Source organism: Mchenga conophoros, linkage group LG12 (genome assembly GCF_057382185.1).
Source record: "Mchenga conophoros isolate Kocher_MC1m ecotype Shallow Benthic linkage group LG12, M_conophoros_male_GT1.1, whole genome shotgun sequence".
In the NCBI taxonomy this organism is placed as follows: Eukaryota; Metazoa; Chordata; class Actinopteri; order Cichliformes; family Cichlidae; genus Mchenga; species Mchenga conophoros.
Genome location: NC_140537.1, coordinates 28168162 through 28184771, shown reverse-complemented (window position 1 = coordinate 28184771; position 16610 = coordinate 28168162). Strand labels below are relative to the sequence as shown.

At 38.3% G+C, this 16610-nt stretch overlaps 1 protein-coding gene across 2 annotated transcripts; it reads right to left on the bottom strand.

The window, feature by feature from the left end:
• Window positions 1-3430: 3430 nt before the first annotated feature.
• Window positions 3431-14839, bottom strand: LOC146562815 (SH2 domain-containing protein 6). Of its 2 annotated transcripts, none has more exons than XM_085293157.1 (19): window positions 14709-14839; window positions 11278-11303; window positions 11141-11205; window positions 11017-11054; window positions 10584-10674; window positions 10427-10494; window positions 10313-10328; window positions 10117-10188; window positions 8854-8882; window positions 8131-8170; window positions 7947-8022; window positions 7716-7746; window positions 7494-7530; window positions 7304-7406; window positions 6246-6283; window positions 5960-6003; window positions 5188-5256; window positions 4692-4850; window positions 3431-4584 (listed from the first exon to the last, which is right to left on the bottom strand). In XM_085293157.1, exons 1-19 carry the CDS (start codon window positions 14709-14711, stop codon window positions 4468-4470), a joined length of 1122 nt encoding a protein of 373 aa, XP_085149283.1. In that variant the 5' UTR covers window positions 14712-14839; the 3' UTR covers window positions 3431-4467. The 2 variants fall into 2 exon arrangements, with proteins under 2 accessions (XP_085149283.1, XP_085149284.1); XM_085293158.1 differs by having other exon boundaries at window positions 11141-11166.
• Window positions 14840-16610: the final 1771 nt, after the last annotated feature.

Here is a 16610-nt window from a genome sequence, read left to right as displayed (position 1 = left end):
GACATGCGCCCCACCTTTGCATAATTACCACACAATCACACATATGCAGTCATCTTTCTATAAAGTGTGCTTCTGAATGGGTGATTAGAGGACTTCAAATCCTGCTTTTTTCCAAGCAGCTTTTTACGTCAGTGACCCTCTCCCATCATCACCGTGGTGCATGGAGTGCAGCAAGACATGCACAACTAAAAAGTACATTTCAGTATTATGTCAACATCAACAACCTTTCTGGCGTGTCATCAATGAGAATGAGTCTATGAGGGTGAGGAATAGAAAATGTGGTTTCTGCTTTATTTAAAAGTCAAACCATTTATACCATAATTTCTGGGTTTGTGGTTTCTTTGAAACATAGTTCCTTTGAAAAACAGCAAAGCCTCATTTACATTTCAGACCAGACATGAATCAGTATAATGTGCAGTAATATGAACATCATTTAAAATGCCTGTTCCAGAAGGGTAGTCTTGCTCCATGTAGTATTTACTAGTGACATATTAAAACTTAAAATGAGTAGCTTTGAAAAATATGAAAATAGTAATAGTAATAATAATAATAATAATAATACATCTTTTAAATGCAGATACCACATGTAAAAATTATGTGATTTTAGTCCAGTCCATGTATCAAAGTCTATGACATCCTAAAACTAAATGCAAAAATGACTGGGGGAAATTTTAATAGAAGTTATTGTTAGCTACTTTTCATTGACTGAAATGAATATTAGACCATGAACACAAGTTTGTCATACCAGCAGTCACCCTGTAGCAGAGCTTAAAGATTCAAATTACACTCACTGGGTCCAGGAAGTTATTTAGCAGACTTTACTTATTTATGCAAATATTTCTATTTGCAGTCCCACAAACATCTGTGTTTTTAGCCACTGCTGCAAGCTTTTGTGTGACATTACTAGACAACAAAGCATTTTAATTCCCTTAAAAACATTAGTCAGTCGGTCAAAATTAAAGAGCGCAGAAACATGATGATGCCTTGACTGATAAGCAAGGATATGAGTGTCATATGTAACTGCACCACGTATAGGTGCATTACATACATAGGCTAAAACATTGCATTGCATCTAATCCATGCAATGCAGGTAACTTCAGTGATTCATCTACAGGGAGTGCAGAATTATTAGGCAAATGAGTATTTTGTCCACATCATCCTCTTCATGCATGTTGTCTTACTCCAAGCTGTATAGGCTCGAAAGCCTACTACCAATTAAGCATATTAGGTGATGTGCATCTCTGTAATGAGAAGGGGTGTGGTCTAATGACATCAACACCCTATATCAGGTGTGCATAATTATTAGGCAACGTCCTTTCCTTTGGCAAAATGGGTCAAAAGAAGGACTTGACAGGCTCAGAAAAGTCAAAAATAGTGAGATATCTTGCAGAGGGATGCAGCAGTCTCAAAATTGCAAAGCTTCTGAAGCGTGATCATCGAACAATCAAGCGTTTCATTCAAAACAGGGTCGCAAGAAGCGTGTGGAAAAACCAAGGCGCAAAATAACTGCCCATGAACTGAGAAAAGTCAAGCGTGCAGCTGCCAAGATGCCACTTGCCACCAGTTTGGCCATATTTCAGAGCTGCAACATCACTGGAGTGCCCAAAAGCACAAGGTGTGCAATACTCAGAGACATGGCCAAGGTAAGAAAGGCTGAAAGACGACCACCACTGAACAAGACACACAAGCTGAAACGTCAAGACTGGGCCAAGAAATCAAAGTCAAAAAAAGTCAAAGTCAAAGTCAACTTTATTTGTCGATTCTTCCACATGTACAGGACATACGGAGAATAGAAATTGCGTTACTCTTCAATCCCTAGATAAATAGCAAATGAACATTTAAATATATTTAAATATAAAAGTGATTTAAAAAATGCAAGTAAAATAATTAAAAAGTAAAAATTTAAATAAATACAATTTTACATATAACAAGAAAGCTATACAATATAATGGGTAAGTGACATTGAGTGTAAACCAGGCAGAGTAGTGCAAATAGGCAAATAGTGCAAATGGAGATTTAGTAGTGTACGGTAAGAGAAAGTGTAACAACAAAGTCTTATGAGGTAAAGAAAGTGTAACAACAAATATCTCAAGACTGGTTTTTCTAAGGTTTTCTGGACTGATGAAATGAGAGTGAGTCTTGATGGGCCAGATGGATGGGCCCGTGGCTGGATTGGTAAAGGGCAGAGAGCTCCAGTCCGACTCAGACGCCAGCAAGGTGGAGGTGGAGTACTGGTTTGTGCTGGTATCATCAAAGATGAGCTTGTGGGGTCTTTTCGGGTTGAGGATGGAGTCAAGCTCAACTCCCAGTCCTACTGCCAGTTTCTGGAAGACACCTTCTTCAAGCAGTGGTACAGGAAGAAGTCTGCATCCTTCAAGAAAAACATGATTTTCATGCAGGACAATGCTCCATCACACGCGTCCAAGTACTCCACAGCGTGGCTGGCAAGAAAGGGTATAAAAGAAGAAAAACTAATGACATGGCCTCCTTGTTCACCTGATCTGAACCCCATTGAGAACCTGTGGTCCATCATCAAATGTGAGATTTACAAGGAGGGAAAACAGTACACCTCTCTGAACAGTGTCTGGGAGGCTGTGGTTGCTGCTGCACGCAATGTTGATGGTGAACAGATCAAAACACTGACAGAATCCATGGATGGCAGGCTTTTGAGTGTCCTTGCAAAGAAAGGTGGCTATATTGGTCACTGATTTGTTTTTGTTTTGATTTTGAATGTCAGAAATGTATATTTGTGAATGTGGCGATGTTATATTGGTTTCACATGATAAAAATAAATTGAAATGGGTATATATTTGTTTTTTGTTAAGTTGCCTAATAATTATGCACAGTAATAGTCACCTGCACACACAGATATCCCCCTAAAATAGCTAAAACTAAAAACAAACTAAAAACTACTTCCAAAAACATTCAGCTTTGATATTAATGAGTTTTTTGGGTTCATTGAGAACATTGTTGTTGTTCAATAATAAAATTATTCCTCAAAAATACAACTTGCCTAATATTTCTGTACTCCCTGTATAATGCAAATTGACACTTTTGTTGATAAATCACACTAATTCTTCTTCTTTGTCTTCTTCTTTTGGCTGCTCTCTTTAGGGGTCGCCCCAGCGAATCATCTGCCTCTTTTCTTCCTCCCTGGTGCTCCATATTCCGCATCCTTTATCCAACATATCCACTATACCTCCTCTGCACACATCCAAACCATCTCAGTCTAGTCTCTCTAACCTTATCTCCAAACTACTGTCACGCTGATGTATTCATACCTAGTCTTATCCATTCTGTTCACACCCTTCTCCAAGGGTCTGCCACGTCCAGCTTGGCCTTCTGTGTTTTTATCAGTGCCACCATCTCCAAACAATACATAACACATCATATGAGGTCTCACCACCATATTTTATTCTTTCATCTACAATATTAGAAAGAAACACAAATTAGACAAAGATGTGTGAGCAAGCACCTGGTGAGTGTAGGAAGGAAAAACACTGTAAAAGCAGGAAGAACCTCCAGTCCAAAACCAGACTCAGGGAGGTTCTGCACACAGTTGGAGACAGAGTTTAATCATTGATAATGGTTAAATGCAATAGTGGTGTATAAGCACATTGAAAAAGAAAAGCTGCAAGTGAAGAAGAAAGTCTCAGTGCAACATGAAAAGACCCTCACCTCCACAAACACACACACACACACACACACACACACACACACACACACACACACACACACACACACACACACACACACACACACACAGCAGGCCAAGTCTATTGCAGCATAACTAAGACATGGTTCAGGATCACCTGATCCAGCCCTAAATAAAACCTTTATTAAAAAAGAAAGTTTATTTTAGCTTTAAAAGTAGAGAGCAGCTGTCTCACGTATGCAAACTGGGAGAGTACACATAATATAATAGGTCAAAGTCATTAAAATAACCAAATGGAAAGACACAATTAAATTCAAACTTGTAGTGTATACAGATAGATAGATAGATAGATAGATAGATAGATAGATAGATAGATAGATAGATAGATAGATAGATATTAGCTGCATTCTGTGAAGCTCTTGAGACATTTTAATGCTTCATAACAGCAGAACTTTAGCTTTTGTATTTTTAAAAGTGATGACAGTAAGGCTAAACATCCTCACAGCTAGAGCCTACCATCAACAGTTACCTATTCATTACTATGACAATATGGTGCAAACAGGCACCAAAGTTGACGAGCTCTGAACTTCATGCTATCTTGAGGCAGTGTGTCACTGAGGATTTTTCGACCACTCGGTGCACTGAAAGTTACCCTGTCTCCTTTCCCTTATTTAAAATGAAAAAAAGTACTATGTGTTATAGATTCCATAAAGATGAAACTACATTTCTGGGATTGACACCCAGTAGCCCTGCAGTAAGTGATTGTGCCATTATCCTCATGATTCGTCTGAACAGGTTGTTTCAGTGTAGTTTTAAGTGCATACAGGGTGGGTTAAATGTGCTGTGTGCTTGGCCTGGCTCCTGCTGTCAATCAGCAGCAGTTGGTTATTCTTGTGGTAAGAAATCATTTCATCCAGGCTGTTGAAAGTCTAAGAGAAAGCAGAAGATAAAGAGAGAAGTGTGATTAAATTATGCCCGGAATTCTTCATAGGCTTCAGTAACTCCTGAATTTTTATATCCTGCTTTGTCTTTTCACCTCTTCGTTCTTTTTTCCTTCCTTTCCAAGGGCATAGGCTTTAGTTTCCACCAGGAAGCGAATGGGAACATTGTACACCTTCTGCTGGTAAAGCACGGCAAGGGTGTAGGGTTGGTGAGTGCTCTGGGCAGAGCTGTATCGGATGAGAAAGGCACCGTCCTGCAATAAGGAGAAAGGGAGGAGAAGAGGAAAATCTAATAAATAAAACTAGATGTAAAAGAACATCTTAGGAAACCTTGACAGATATGAAAGCATAGTCAAGCAGGCTACAACTAAAACTGATAAATGGATGAATCGTGGAATGAATAGGGGGAATGTAAAAAAACTCCACATGCATCAGGGAGAGTAAGTGGAGGAAATGGAAAATAAATCACTGCCATGGAGCCCTGAAGCTGTCTGACTTAGGTTTAGCTTTCGTTTGAGTTTTATGTTTGAGTGTCAGCGAGACATACCATCATTATTTTTTTTTATATCACTTTAAAACTACCAGGTTTACCTTGTTGATTCTCTGTAAGAGATCCTCTGCTGTCTTTCTGTTGCAGTCACCAGCAAACCATTCTCTATCCTGAAACATAAACATACAGCAGATATATCAATAAGAGAATCAAACCCACTTTAATGCAGGATTGTTTATGTAGTATAATCACAACAACAGTCTCATGAAGTCACTTCAATACTGTAAGGTAAAAAACTGAAAGTATTCAAGGAGGGGCAGCCAATCAGCTGGGAGGTGAGGGGAAAGACACAAAAAGAAAGCGAGCATAGGGAGACAGAACAATGTGAAGTATAAGTGCATTTACTAACCTTCTCTACATGAGGACGAATTTGAACTATACTATTTACTAAATCATTACATTTCGTAGTAAATATTCTACTACATGAATGTGAAGTTTACCAGTCATTTCTCAAATTAAGATTTTCTGTCTAAAAATGTTTCTCATGCATCTCAAACATCTCAAACTTGGTTAAATGTTTGGTTCTTATATAACACTTCTCTACCTGCGCACCTATAAAACATGTCTCATATATCTATTGAAATTTGCTATGCGTAGATATTTGGGATTGTGTCTCCTTCGATAAGTGAATGTGTAAACCACTACACTAAGAATGATATACATATATAGAGAGGTTTTCTTTTCCTTAATAAGAGAAATTGTTTTGTTTTGGGGGGGGGTTTTTTGGGGGGGGGGGGGTCTTTTGAATTCAGGATTTTTGATTTTCACATCATTGTATAAGTACTTTTAGCTAAGTTACAGTTCACCTCTTACCTCCAGGCTGTTATGTCTGGTTACCCTCATACCACCATAGGAGGCTTAAAACACATAAAGATAAGTTGTTTGTCAAGCACAAGTTCATGGGAAATCTGTATTTGGCAACAGTCAAATGTTTTGTTGGTTGTTTTTTGTTTGTTTGTTTTGTTTTGTTTTTTCTTTTTTTAAGTATGATGAAAACTGTGTTTCGATTACATCAAAGTGCAAATATAAATATACTCAAAATGATCATCAGTCATCCCTTTGGATTTAATAGAGACTTAAAAAAGAAAACTGAGCTTACCCACAGGCTTAGTGTCTGGTATTGGGGGATTTGGAGGGCTGAAAAATAGAAAAGAAGGCTAACATTAGACACTAACTTTAATTCTGACATGCACACACTTGCAGGTCTTGTGGATGGGGGTCAGCTCTAGTGATAAGGTGTCAGGGTCAGGTGCTGTGCCAGAAAGTGATAATCCACCCAAAAAAAGCATTGCCTGTATTTAAGGTGTAAATTATTTGTTGGCTTACAATCTGTGAAATACACATCAAGTATATCTATCATTAACGATATAAAGCCATTCTGAGCCTATCACAGGTTAGAAGTCTATAAAGAAGTTCTAGAAGTTCTATAAAGATGTGTTTTTGTGTAGAAGGGAGTGGTTTGATTGTAATGTAGGTACAATAACCCAGTGTCATAACAATACCTGTAAAATGTGTCATTTCTTTACGTTATATATAATCCCTTCATATACTACAGTCTACACTAACATAAGCAATGACATTACACTTAAAAAACACATCTGAAATTACTTTTTGGCACAACACTAAAGAAATGTCAAAAATTGCAGTTCCTTTAATGGCCACTTGAGGCTAGCACTAAAAGTGAGTGAATCCCTACAAATTCACAATGTAACAGCAGAAGCAAGCAGCGATTTCCTCATACAGAACAACTGTAAGAAAAGAATAATACTTTCTGCGAGTCCATTAGGGTCTCAGTGAAGTAAATTTCATCATCATACAATTATGGTGTTCCTGAATAACTTTGAAATTTGAGTTCCCAGTTGCAACTGAAAGTAAACAGTAGTAAAACCATAAAACGTTTGTGTATTTGTGACTCACTAAATAAGCCATATGCATGCTATGCTGTAATGCTAGTGACACATGAACAGCTCTACCTATCTTAAGAACCAAAGCAGACATAAAAGAAGTAAAACAAAATCACCAGACATGCATGTGAAGCTGACTTTGAAGGAAAAAACCACCCAATTAAGGTGTTCCCAGAATGTTTTAGTCGCAAGTTGTACAATATATACACAGTATATATAGATGCACAAATTCTTTGTATTTGTCAGCTCTTACCTGGCTTTAGGTTCCTTCAGGATTGCTGGCAGATGCGGCTTAGCACCAGGAATTGGTGGAGGGGGCTTTGCAAAAGTGGGACGTTTCTCTTCTGCCGAAGGACCTATAGAAGCAATGTATGTACTCCTTATATCTTTTGACTGTGAGCTGTCTGGATCTATTTAATTAGCAAGGAAGATGTGGTTCTGACCTCTTTTTCTGTCCTCTAATGGAGGCAAAACAAAATACTGGAAAAAGGGAATAAATGTTACTGCTGTGTCATACCTGTAAGTTTAATTTCAGACACTGGAAATGGGAATATGGGGTAAGAATTTAAAACTCATCTTGTATCCTGACAGCTTACTTTAAATCAGGACCCAGCTTAGCATAAGAAAATTAAAGATGAAGCACAGAGATTAATAGACACACTCACAGACTTATCTCTGGGGATTGAAGGCTTCTTCCTGCAGACAGTGAGAGGGCTAATGTTTATTGCATATTTACTACCAGGACTTTAACACATAATTTCCCTATTATAAATACCATATTTGCATAAAAAAATGCACATGATTGTCTAGAATGCACAGCTATAAAGACATATTGTATCATAGCTTGCCTGCAAATAGGATGAAAGCTGCTTTGAAACAGAGTGAGATGAACTTACAAGGGTATTTGAGGAGGTGCCGGTGTCCTGGGAGACAGAGGCATCTTCATGGGCCCACGCGGGGGAGGAGAGCAAGCTGGAGAGAGGGGGGAAAGTAAAAGTAACTTCCGGTTTTCAAACACTTTCATATAAACTTGTAATCAATGCCTCAGAACTACTGCCTATGTAGTGTGTTTGAACTTACCTGCTTCTGGTTCTAAATAAAGGTCATCATCATCATCGTCCTGTAACGCAAACCAACAAATATGATATGCAAAGGGGCATTAACCTTCTCCATACAGAAGAAAACATCAAATTACATTCATGCAGCTGTGCAGGTATTATTGGCTTTTGGTATTAGTGACTTATCTAAGATTTAATGTTCATGTAAATGTTTATCTAGGCATGGTTAGCTCTGTTGCTTCACACTAAGACAGTCCGGAGTTTGACCCCACCATCTGACCGGGACCTTTCTGTGTGGACTTTGCATGTTCTCCCCATGTTTGTGTGCATTCTTTCTGGCTACTACAGAGAAACATGCAGTTAGTGGGTTTAGGTTATTTGGTGATTCTAAATTGCCTATGGGTGTGAATGTGCGTGCGAATGGCCGTGTCCTGTGACACACTGGCGACCTGTTCAGGGTGTACCCCGCCTCTTCCCCTATGGTAGCTGGGATAGGCTCCAGCCCCAGAATACCCATCCATCCAGAAGAAGATGCATGGGTATTGGTACATTTATGTAGTTGTTGGTGTAGCAAAAGACAACCGACTGCTTATAAAAGGCCCTTAAGAAACAACAGCCCCCTCTGAGTGCAGACATGTCGTGGGTGACTCCTTGCACCTCCCACACACACACTCAAACTGACACTCTTTTGTGTGTATATTATTACACATAAAAGAAAAAGAAAACATAATAATGTTTAAGTCACCGGTTCTTCAGTTGGATCCAGGTACACATCTGAAATGCAGAAAAAAAGACTAGTGATCTATGTTGCCATATCACAAATATACAGTGGTGATGCTTACCAGCATGTGCACACAGAATGAAGCACCTATTCAGTAAGTAATTAGAATAATCCTTAATCCTAAGACCCGAACTCTTCCACGGCATGCATTTTTAATTTCTCTTTGATATTTGGGCATATTGGGGCCCGATGAATGTAAAAACAAAGAATTATCAGATTTTTTTTTTTTACCTTATTTTTGTTTTTAAGAAAAATAAGAGCCACATCTGAGGATTCTTATTTAAAATTTTGATAGAACAGTAGCAGTATAATGTCCTTGTAAGTGCATATCAGGCCCTTGCAGAGCAAAAGTGAGTATTTTGGTCTAAATAAGCCAAAATGTGATGTCCACTTATGTGGACGCCAGGTAGGAGCTTAAGTTAGTCGTCTGTTTACGACACAGCACCAGCAATGAAAGTGACTACCACAAATCTATTTACCTATGTAACATACTTAAAATACGCAATATTCAAATGAAAAATAGGCCTGTTTACATTTTCAGATTTTTTTTTCTACTTCACTAAATATTAGCATCAACATCCTGGTCGTTTTCCCATTTTACACAGCAATCAGTGTCAGCTGAAGCTCTTCGTTTCCATAAGAGATGCATCAATACAAACTGGGGTGAGAAATGGAAAAACCCATTCTGCTTAAAAGCATTTTCCCAACCCAAAATTATTGAAAGAAAACACCGTATGTAATATGATTTATATAATACTGAGAAATATCTTTATATTTGAGTGAATGTATTTGAGTGTAGATTGAAAGGAAAAAAACTGAGATATTCATCATTTTGAAATGCAGAAGATTGTTCTGAGGCCTGCAGTTTTTGGGTTCTTGCATCTTATTTTGTAATGTTTAATATGCAGCTCAGTGGCACTACAGCAGGTGGCACTCTCCTCTTTGTTTTGCTCACAGCTCCAAATTATGTTGCTGCTGGAAACATCAAGCAGAGGCTACAAGTGTTTGGCAACCTGAGTTTATCAAGCAGCTTTTGGAAATACCACATGGCTAATAAACTCATAAACATAGTATAGTCTTCATTAATATTATTATTATTATTATAAGAAGTAGTAGTAGAAGCACCCATATCACCCCTTAAAGAATCTTCCTCACAGTCAGTTTTCACTCAGTTACACTCTGGTGCGCTCTTCCTTTAAAATAATATTTTGTGTTGGTGCTGATTACCTTCCTCTACAGGGACTGTCTGAAGCGGCATCTTCTTCCTCCCTGGCTTATCACTTCTAATGACCTCAGGTGCTGGAGAGAGATAAATGTATTTATGTGATTCATTAAAGTACACAAATGAAAGCGTAAAAATGTAGGGGGGAAAAAAAGGACTGATGAGATTTTAAAAATCATCAAACAGAGCTGAGTTACTTACGTTTGCTGATGGCATCCTGCCGTTGCGAAGGTTTCCGAATGAAAAAAACAGTTACAACATGGTAAAACATCTATGTTGACAGGCACAAAGAAATAGACCCTGAGCTTTTATTACCGAGGATTTGCTTGGTCTGGGTGGAGGTGCAACCTGCCTCGGTGTTACACCGGGTTTGGAAGTCCTCTCTGCAAAAAGCAGAAAGAATTTCAGGGGAAAAGACCGTGTTTCACTGTCTGCGGTATCTGTGCTGAAGTTTGCCAGACTCAGATGTTACCCAGATAAACGTTCTCCTCCACTGCTCTCGGTGGCACTTTGACAGCCGGTCGCTCACAGGGAGGAGCTTCATACATGTCGTTGTCATCATCCTGCCGTGAGAAAAGGTTGGTAATCTTAACAATATTAACAATTATTTCCAAACAAACTATACAACTTTAATATTTTAGCAGTATGGCTGCCATGAGATAGACTGCTGTTCTGTTCAGTGTGTACCCTGCTCTAATATTGTAAAGCTATTTAGCTTTATCATGATAAAGCATTGCTGCGTATTGTTAATATTAAGACCGAGATGTCTGCTTGATTGTTCGTCAGCTCCCTTCACAATACGTATTGTTTTTGGCCTATTCAGTACTTAAATCCTGCCCCTAAAAATGCCCAAAACTTGAATGAAAAAGTACAAAAATTTAAGAACTTGTTCTCTTCCTACTTACAAATTCATCCTCCGGCCACCCAAATGCTGCATTGTTATCTGTAGGACACAAACATATATGAATGAACATAAGAGATGTACAAAAGGCATCAAAGCAGCTTTAATAAAGTGAAAACAAATCCCACCCGTCCTCCTAGGAGGAGCTGGAGGTCTGAAAGGAAGAAGGGAGAAAAGACATGGACAGAGAATACTTTAATACAATAAGCATTTAGCAGGAAAGAATGAGAATGAATGAGGTTTCTGTCTTGGTCATGATACTCACAGGTTCTTCAGTCTTCCAAAGAAACTCTGAAAAACACCAGAAACCACAGAAATTAGTGAACAAATACCCAGATTTCATGAGACGAGTAGATGCAGAGCGACAGAAACACAGATATTTAGCTGTCTCTATGTGACACAGCCCATTATTCTTAAACTGCATGCCTAATGATTTACTTTCAGTTACTTATCAGCTTCATCTGTCTGTCTGAATCAGTTTCGCTCTTTGGATAAGGTCACATAACAATGGAGCTTTATTTGGTGCAGAAAAGGAGACAAAAACACAGTACAAAATAGCACCTGAGGTATCACTGTATCATTTTACACAGGATGTAAATACTTCAAAATGTTTGTAGGGTATGTTTTTGTGGTGTAATTTACTCTCAGAGATATATTAATCTTTTATCTGCCAATATAATATATGAAAATACAGTAGGATAGGACACAGTTCTGTAAACAATCATATAAGAATATCTATCTTTTAAAACTTCCCAACATTAAATAAAAGACATAAAATTGTCTTTTTGTAATTACCTATAAGCGCTTTCACTGGCCAAGCATACACTGTTTTTTCTGTAGACATTAGATAATTATTATATGACATAATTTGCTTGATAATCTAAAGCTGTTTTTTCTTCTCTCCTGAAACGTGCCTCCTTTATTGTCCATAAAGCCCATGATTACAGAACACCTGCTGTATTCACTGTTTCCACCACCCTAAACATAAAGTCCCATAAAAAAGAAAGTTTTCACAGGGCAAGTATGAGCAGCTCTGTAAAAGCAGAAGTTTTGGCAACTTGTTTCTTTACAGTTTTCACGATTGTGTTAACACAATGTGACAATCTTCCCAGACATGGATGTCCCAGCAAATTCACTCCAAGGTCTGACTGTGCAAAGCTCAGAGAAATGGCCAAATCCCAGGAGCTACATCTGTGACTCAGCAGGTGTCAGTTTTCATGATAAATGCCAAAGTTTATAACAGTACTATCCTGTATCGCATCCTATGATGCACAGTGCCACATTTGGGAAACCAAACACAGCACATCAGCTCAAACAACTAACTGCTGCAAGTGTGATGATTTGGGTTTGAAGTGAGTTTCAAATTGCCGTGAACAGAGAGGGTGCTGACAAAAAAAGAAAAACAAACCTGCTGCAAAATCAACAACTTCAAATTCAACTGACATTTACAGCTCCCCACATGGACAAGCAAAATAAGTTTTTTTTGGTCACATTAGACAAAGATTTAGCAATTTGGCCACAATATTAGGAAGGACATAAAGGTGAGGCTTTCAAAACTAAGGACACTGTACCACCTGTCACACAATTTGTTGGAATAATAGAGAATGAATTCTTCAACTTCACTCCAAATCAAACAGCAGACAGTTAAAACTTGGTTAAGTTGGATGTTCCAGCAGGGCAATGATCCTCAAAACACAACAAAACTGGTTTTGGACTTGATAAAGCGGGCTAACATTGACCTTCTGATGGCAACCCATCTGAAAATTTGTGAGCAACACTTAAAAGCCAGGTCTGTGCCAGGAAGCCAGCTAGTGTAGATAGACTCTACCAATTCTGCCGTGAGGAGTGGTCAGCCTTCCAGACAGACTATGCTTGGTGATGGTTAACAAAAGTGTCTGGTTGGCGTCCAGCTTGATTTGGAACATTTAACCAAATACCAGCAGGGTCTATCAATATTTTTATACTTTTGACCCTGTGTGCATTAGAATAAATTGGACTTTTTGCATCCAATTCTTCTTTTTTTAACTGTGTATGTTATACAATCATTCCCACCTGAAAAAAGGAGCAGTTTTTAAAAAGCCAAAACTGCCATGACATTCATGTCCATGATGAGGGTATGTCAACTTTTCCCAACTGTATCCTCATGAATGATCTGTCTGGCTTTTGATTGCTGCTACATCTTATTCAAAATAAGCTTTGAAACAAAAGTGTACTAACAATATTTGTGAAATTCAAGTTTATGTGTAGCTGTTTACAACTGAGGTTACAGAAGACGGTGGAATTCACTACAAAAGTAATATCAGGAAGTTGAGTTCGTCCCAGTGCATGAGGCAGCTGTAGAGGAAGTGCTGATGTAATGTAAATGATGATAAACAGGCAGGGAGAGATCACTTTCGGTCTGTACACACAACACGTCAGGAACCAGGTGTTTCAGTCCTGATAAATGAGGAGCAGGGGAAAGGTAATAAAAAAGGAGAAGTAAATCACTAGTCAGCTATTCACGACATTCTCTCTAATCCCAAGCATGTCTACATGTTAAGGCTGAGTTAGGTTACAGTGACAATGCTAAAGTTTGTCTTAAAATAAGAGCTGTGTTAAAACGCTACCTGTAGATGAGAAATTTTATAAAAAGCGGAGCATTTGAAAAAAGTGGTGTCAGAGTCTGTGGGAGTAAACAGGAGGAAAGAGGAAAAAGTCACGCAGCTGTGGAGCGAAATCTGATGCAAACAAGGACTAGACACGCATTATTCAAATAATACACTAGTCATCTGTTATCACGAGCAATTATATTTGATAGGAATTAAAAAATACTTTTCATCTCAGAAACTATCTGCACAAACAGCTGCCATGAAATTTAACATTTGTTTAAGGTGGAAAGATTATGTTCTGCCTTTTCTGTACTAGTTATATTGCAGTCAAACATCAAAAGCTGGAGCTCGCCTTTGTGTTTGATGTTTGTTAATGTACAGGAGAATGTACCTGCAAGAACTGTTTGCTAAAAGCAAGAGGAACTTGAACCCTGTTGAATCACATGTGCAAAGAGACTTTTTGTGTTGCCAAAGTACTTCTGTAGCTCTATGTCATTTATACAGTATGAGCAGATTTTATGTTTAGACATAAAAGAGTTAAACGTGCAAAGATTTCAGTTCGAACGTCAGTCGGTGTCTCTACAAGAACCTCAGAGAGAGTTGGGAACGTCTCCACTAAACTGTACAAAAAGATCACAACAACAGTCGTTTAATTTCTCTCAAACCAGGAAGTGAAACTGAAGCGCAAATTAAAAATAGCACCAAACCCAAACTGTGATTCAGTGTTTGATCCAACAAAATCTAATAACTTCAGGAAACCATCAAGCAACACACAAACTTGTTTGATTTGCCAGAGGACATTTATTTGGTCGTTACAGATGCCTGCAGGTAAAAGTTTACCTTCAACTTGTCTCTAAACGCTAGTTTTCTGGGATATTTTCATTGTTTACCCTTTAAACTCTCATACAATCACATCTTTAAAATGATCTCTGCCGTCGTATCTTTCCCACAGTCCGAACTCCAAAGAAGAAATAAAGGTGAGCTAAAAATAACTACATGGAAGTTTTACAGTGGGCCTCGACAACACCTGCTCGCTTCCTTCTCACTCCACCCAAAGTTATCAGACCATAAACCAAAATATAACAAACTTAATTAAACAGTACTTTACCATTTTCACGACTTGGGGACCCGTCTCACAGCTCAAGTCATGAGGATATGTCTTTGTTTCGGTCCTTGGATGCAAATGCTTTATAGATTAAAAGCGTGTGAGCCAGAGACCGTGTGAATCAGCTCTAGCTGGACTCATTTGCATTTCCTACCTGTAACAGTAAGAGAGACAGCCTCACCTGCTGCTCAAATGTCTGCCTTTAACTGACCTCCTGCACAGCTTGAACATGGCTCCAAATTTCCCTACCTAACAGTCATATAACCAACTGAAATTGCTGATTTGTTGCAGGCAGCAAAGGACATTCTCTTTGTATGCTGTAAAAATAAAATATTAACACAGTATATATGTATTTAATGAAGCTATTACTCCTAACTAAATGATAGGACCTCGTTTAGCATGTGATGTTGAAGATACTTTTATTTACTTTATTGAACCTCCAGGAGACAAAATGCTGGCATCATAACTTTAGTGATGCCATTTCTTCTAGCACTATTATAAAAGAAAACTGTTGTGTTTTTTAAACTAGGAAAGTGAAGGTTTAAATAATGCTTCGGTATGTTTTGATGAATCATCACTCACATTTGGTGTGTAGTAATACACTGGATTATTAAAATACAAATGCCTTTACATTGGTAAAAGTAACCTATACCTTGTAAGAGTAAAACATTACATTTGCTGCTCTAACATAATAAAATTGTTCCCAGTTTTGACAGTTTAAATGGATCTTTCAACCAGTTTTGTTACTTTTTCCATCACTTTATAATTTTATTATTGTCAAAGATCATTATTTCATTAGGAATACTTGAATTTCCATCTTCCAATATATGTTTGAATTTTGACTATGAACCTTTCTGACTGATAAATAATTGATTGGTAGGGTTAAAAAAAAGCCTTGTAAATCATTTTAAAGAGGATGTGATTTAGAAACAGGCAATGTTAGAGACATAAAGATAAACACACAGTTGCTGCAGATTTGTCGGTTGCACATGCATGATGTGAAGCTTCCATTTGACAGCATCCCAAAAGTTTTCTAATGGATTGAGATCTGGTTACTGTGGAGGGCATTCGAGTACAGTGAGCTCATGGTCATGCTCAAGAAACCAGTTTGAGAGTCTGAGCTTCATGACATGGTGTGTATCCTGATAAATGCAGCAACCAGCTGGGATTGGTAAACTATGGTCATAAGGAAATGGGCATGGTCAGCAACAATACTCAGGTGGGCTGTTGTGTTTAAAAAATTCTCAATTGGTACTAAAGAACACAAAGTGTGCCAAAGAAACAGCAGCAGCCTGAAACATTGATACAACGCAGGATGGATCCATGCTTTCATGTCGGTTGTGCCAAATTCTGACCCAGCTATCTGAATGTAGTTGAAACTCAGCAGACCAGCCACATTTTTCCAGGCTTCTACTGTCCCAGTTTAATGAGCCTGTTTCTACTTCCTAGTTGACAGGAGAGGTATCCAGTCCTGCTGTAACATTCCTGCGTTAAGGCTCCACGTTATACTTTCAGACATGCTCTTCTGCATACTTTGGTTGTAACAACTGTTTTTTAGGTTATTTCTGCACTCTAGCCTTTGATCTCTGTTAACAAGGCATTTATATTGGGAGGACTGCCACTCACTGAGTTTCTCCTTTGTGGACCATTCTCTCAGCAGTTTATGAAATACTCAGACCAGCTGGTCAGTCACCAACAACTATGTCAAGTTCAAAGTCTCTTAAATCACCCATCCTAATGCTTGTTTTGAAGTTCAGCTAATAGTTTTGATCAGGTCTGCATGCTTAAATGCACTGAGCTGCTGTCCTGTGATTGGCCAGATCGATGTTTGTAGCCGTTGAACAGGTGTACCTGTTAGGGTGGCTGTCGTTATCTATAAATGAGACTGAACATACTTAATTTCCT

Bases quoted from the DNA above. Each gene is read 5' to 3' on its own strand.
- LOC146562815 (XM_085293157.1), bottom strand. The intron at 8,883-10,116 runs GTAATCAGCACC...TCTGCATTTCAG, and splicing joins GACAGTCCCTGTAGAGGAAG to ATGTGTACCTGGATCCAACT. The intron at 5,257-5,959 runs GTAAGAGGTGAA...TTTATGTTTCAG, and splicing joins CCAGACATAACAGCCTGGAG to GATAGAGAATGGTTTGCTGG.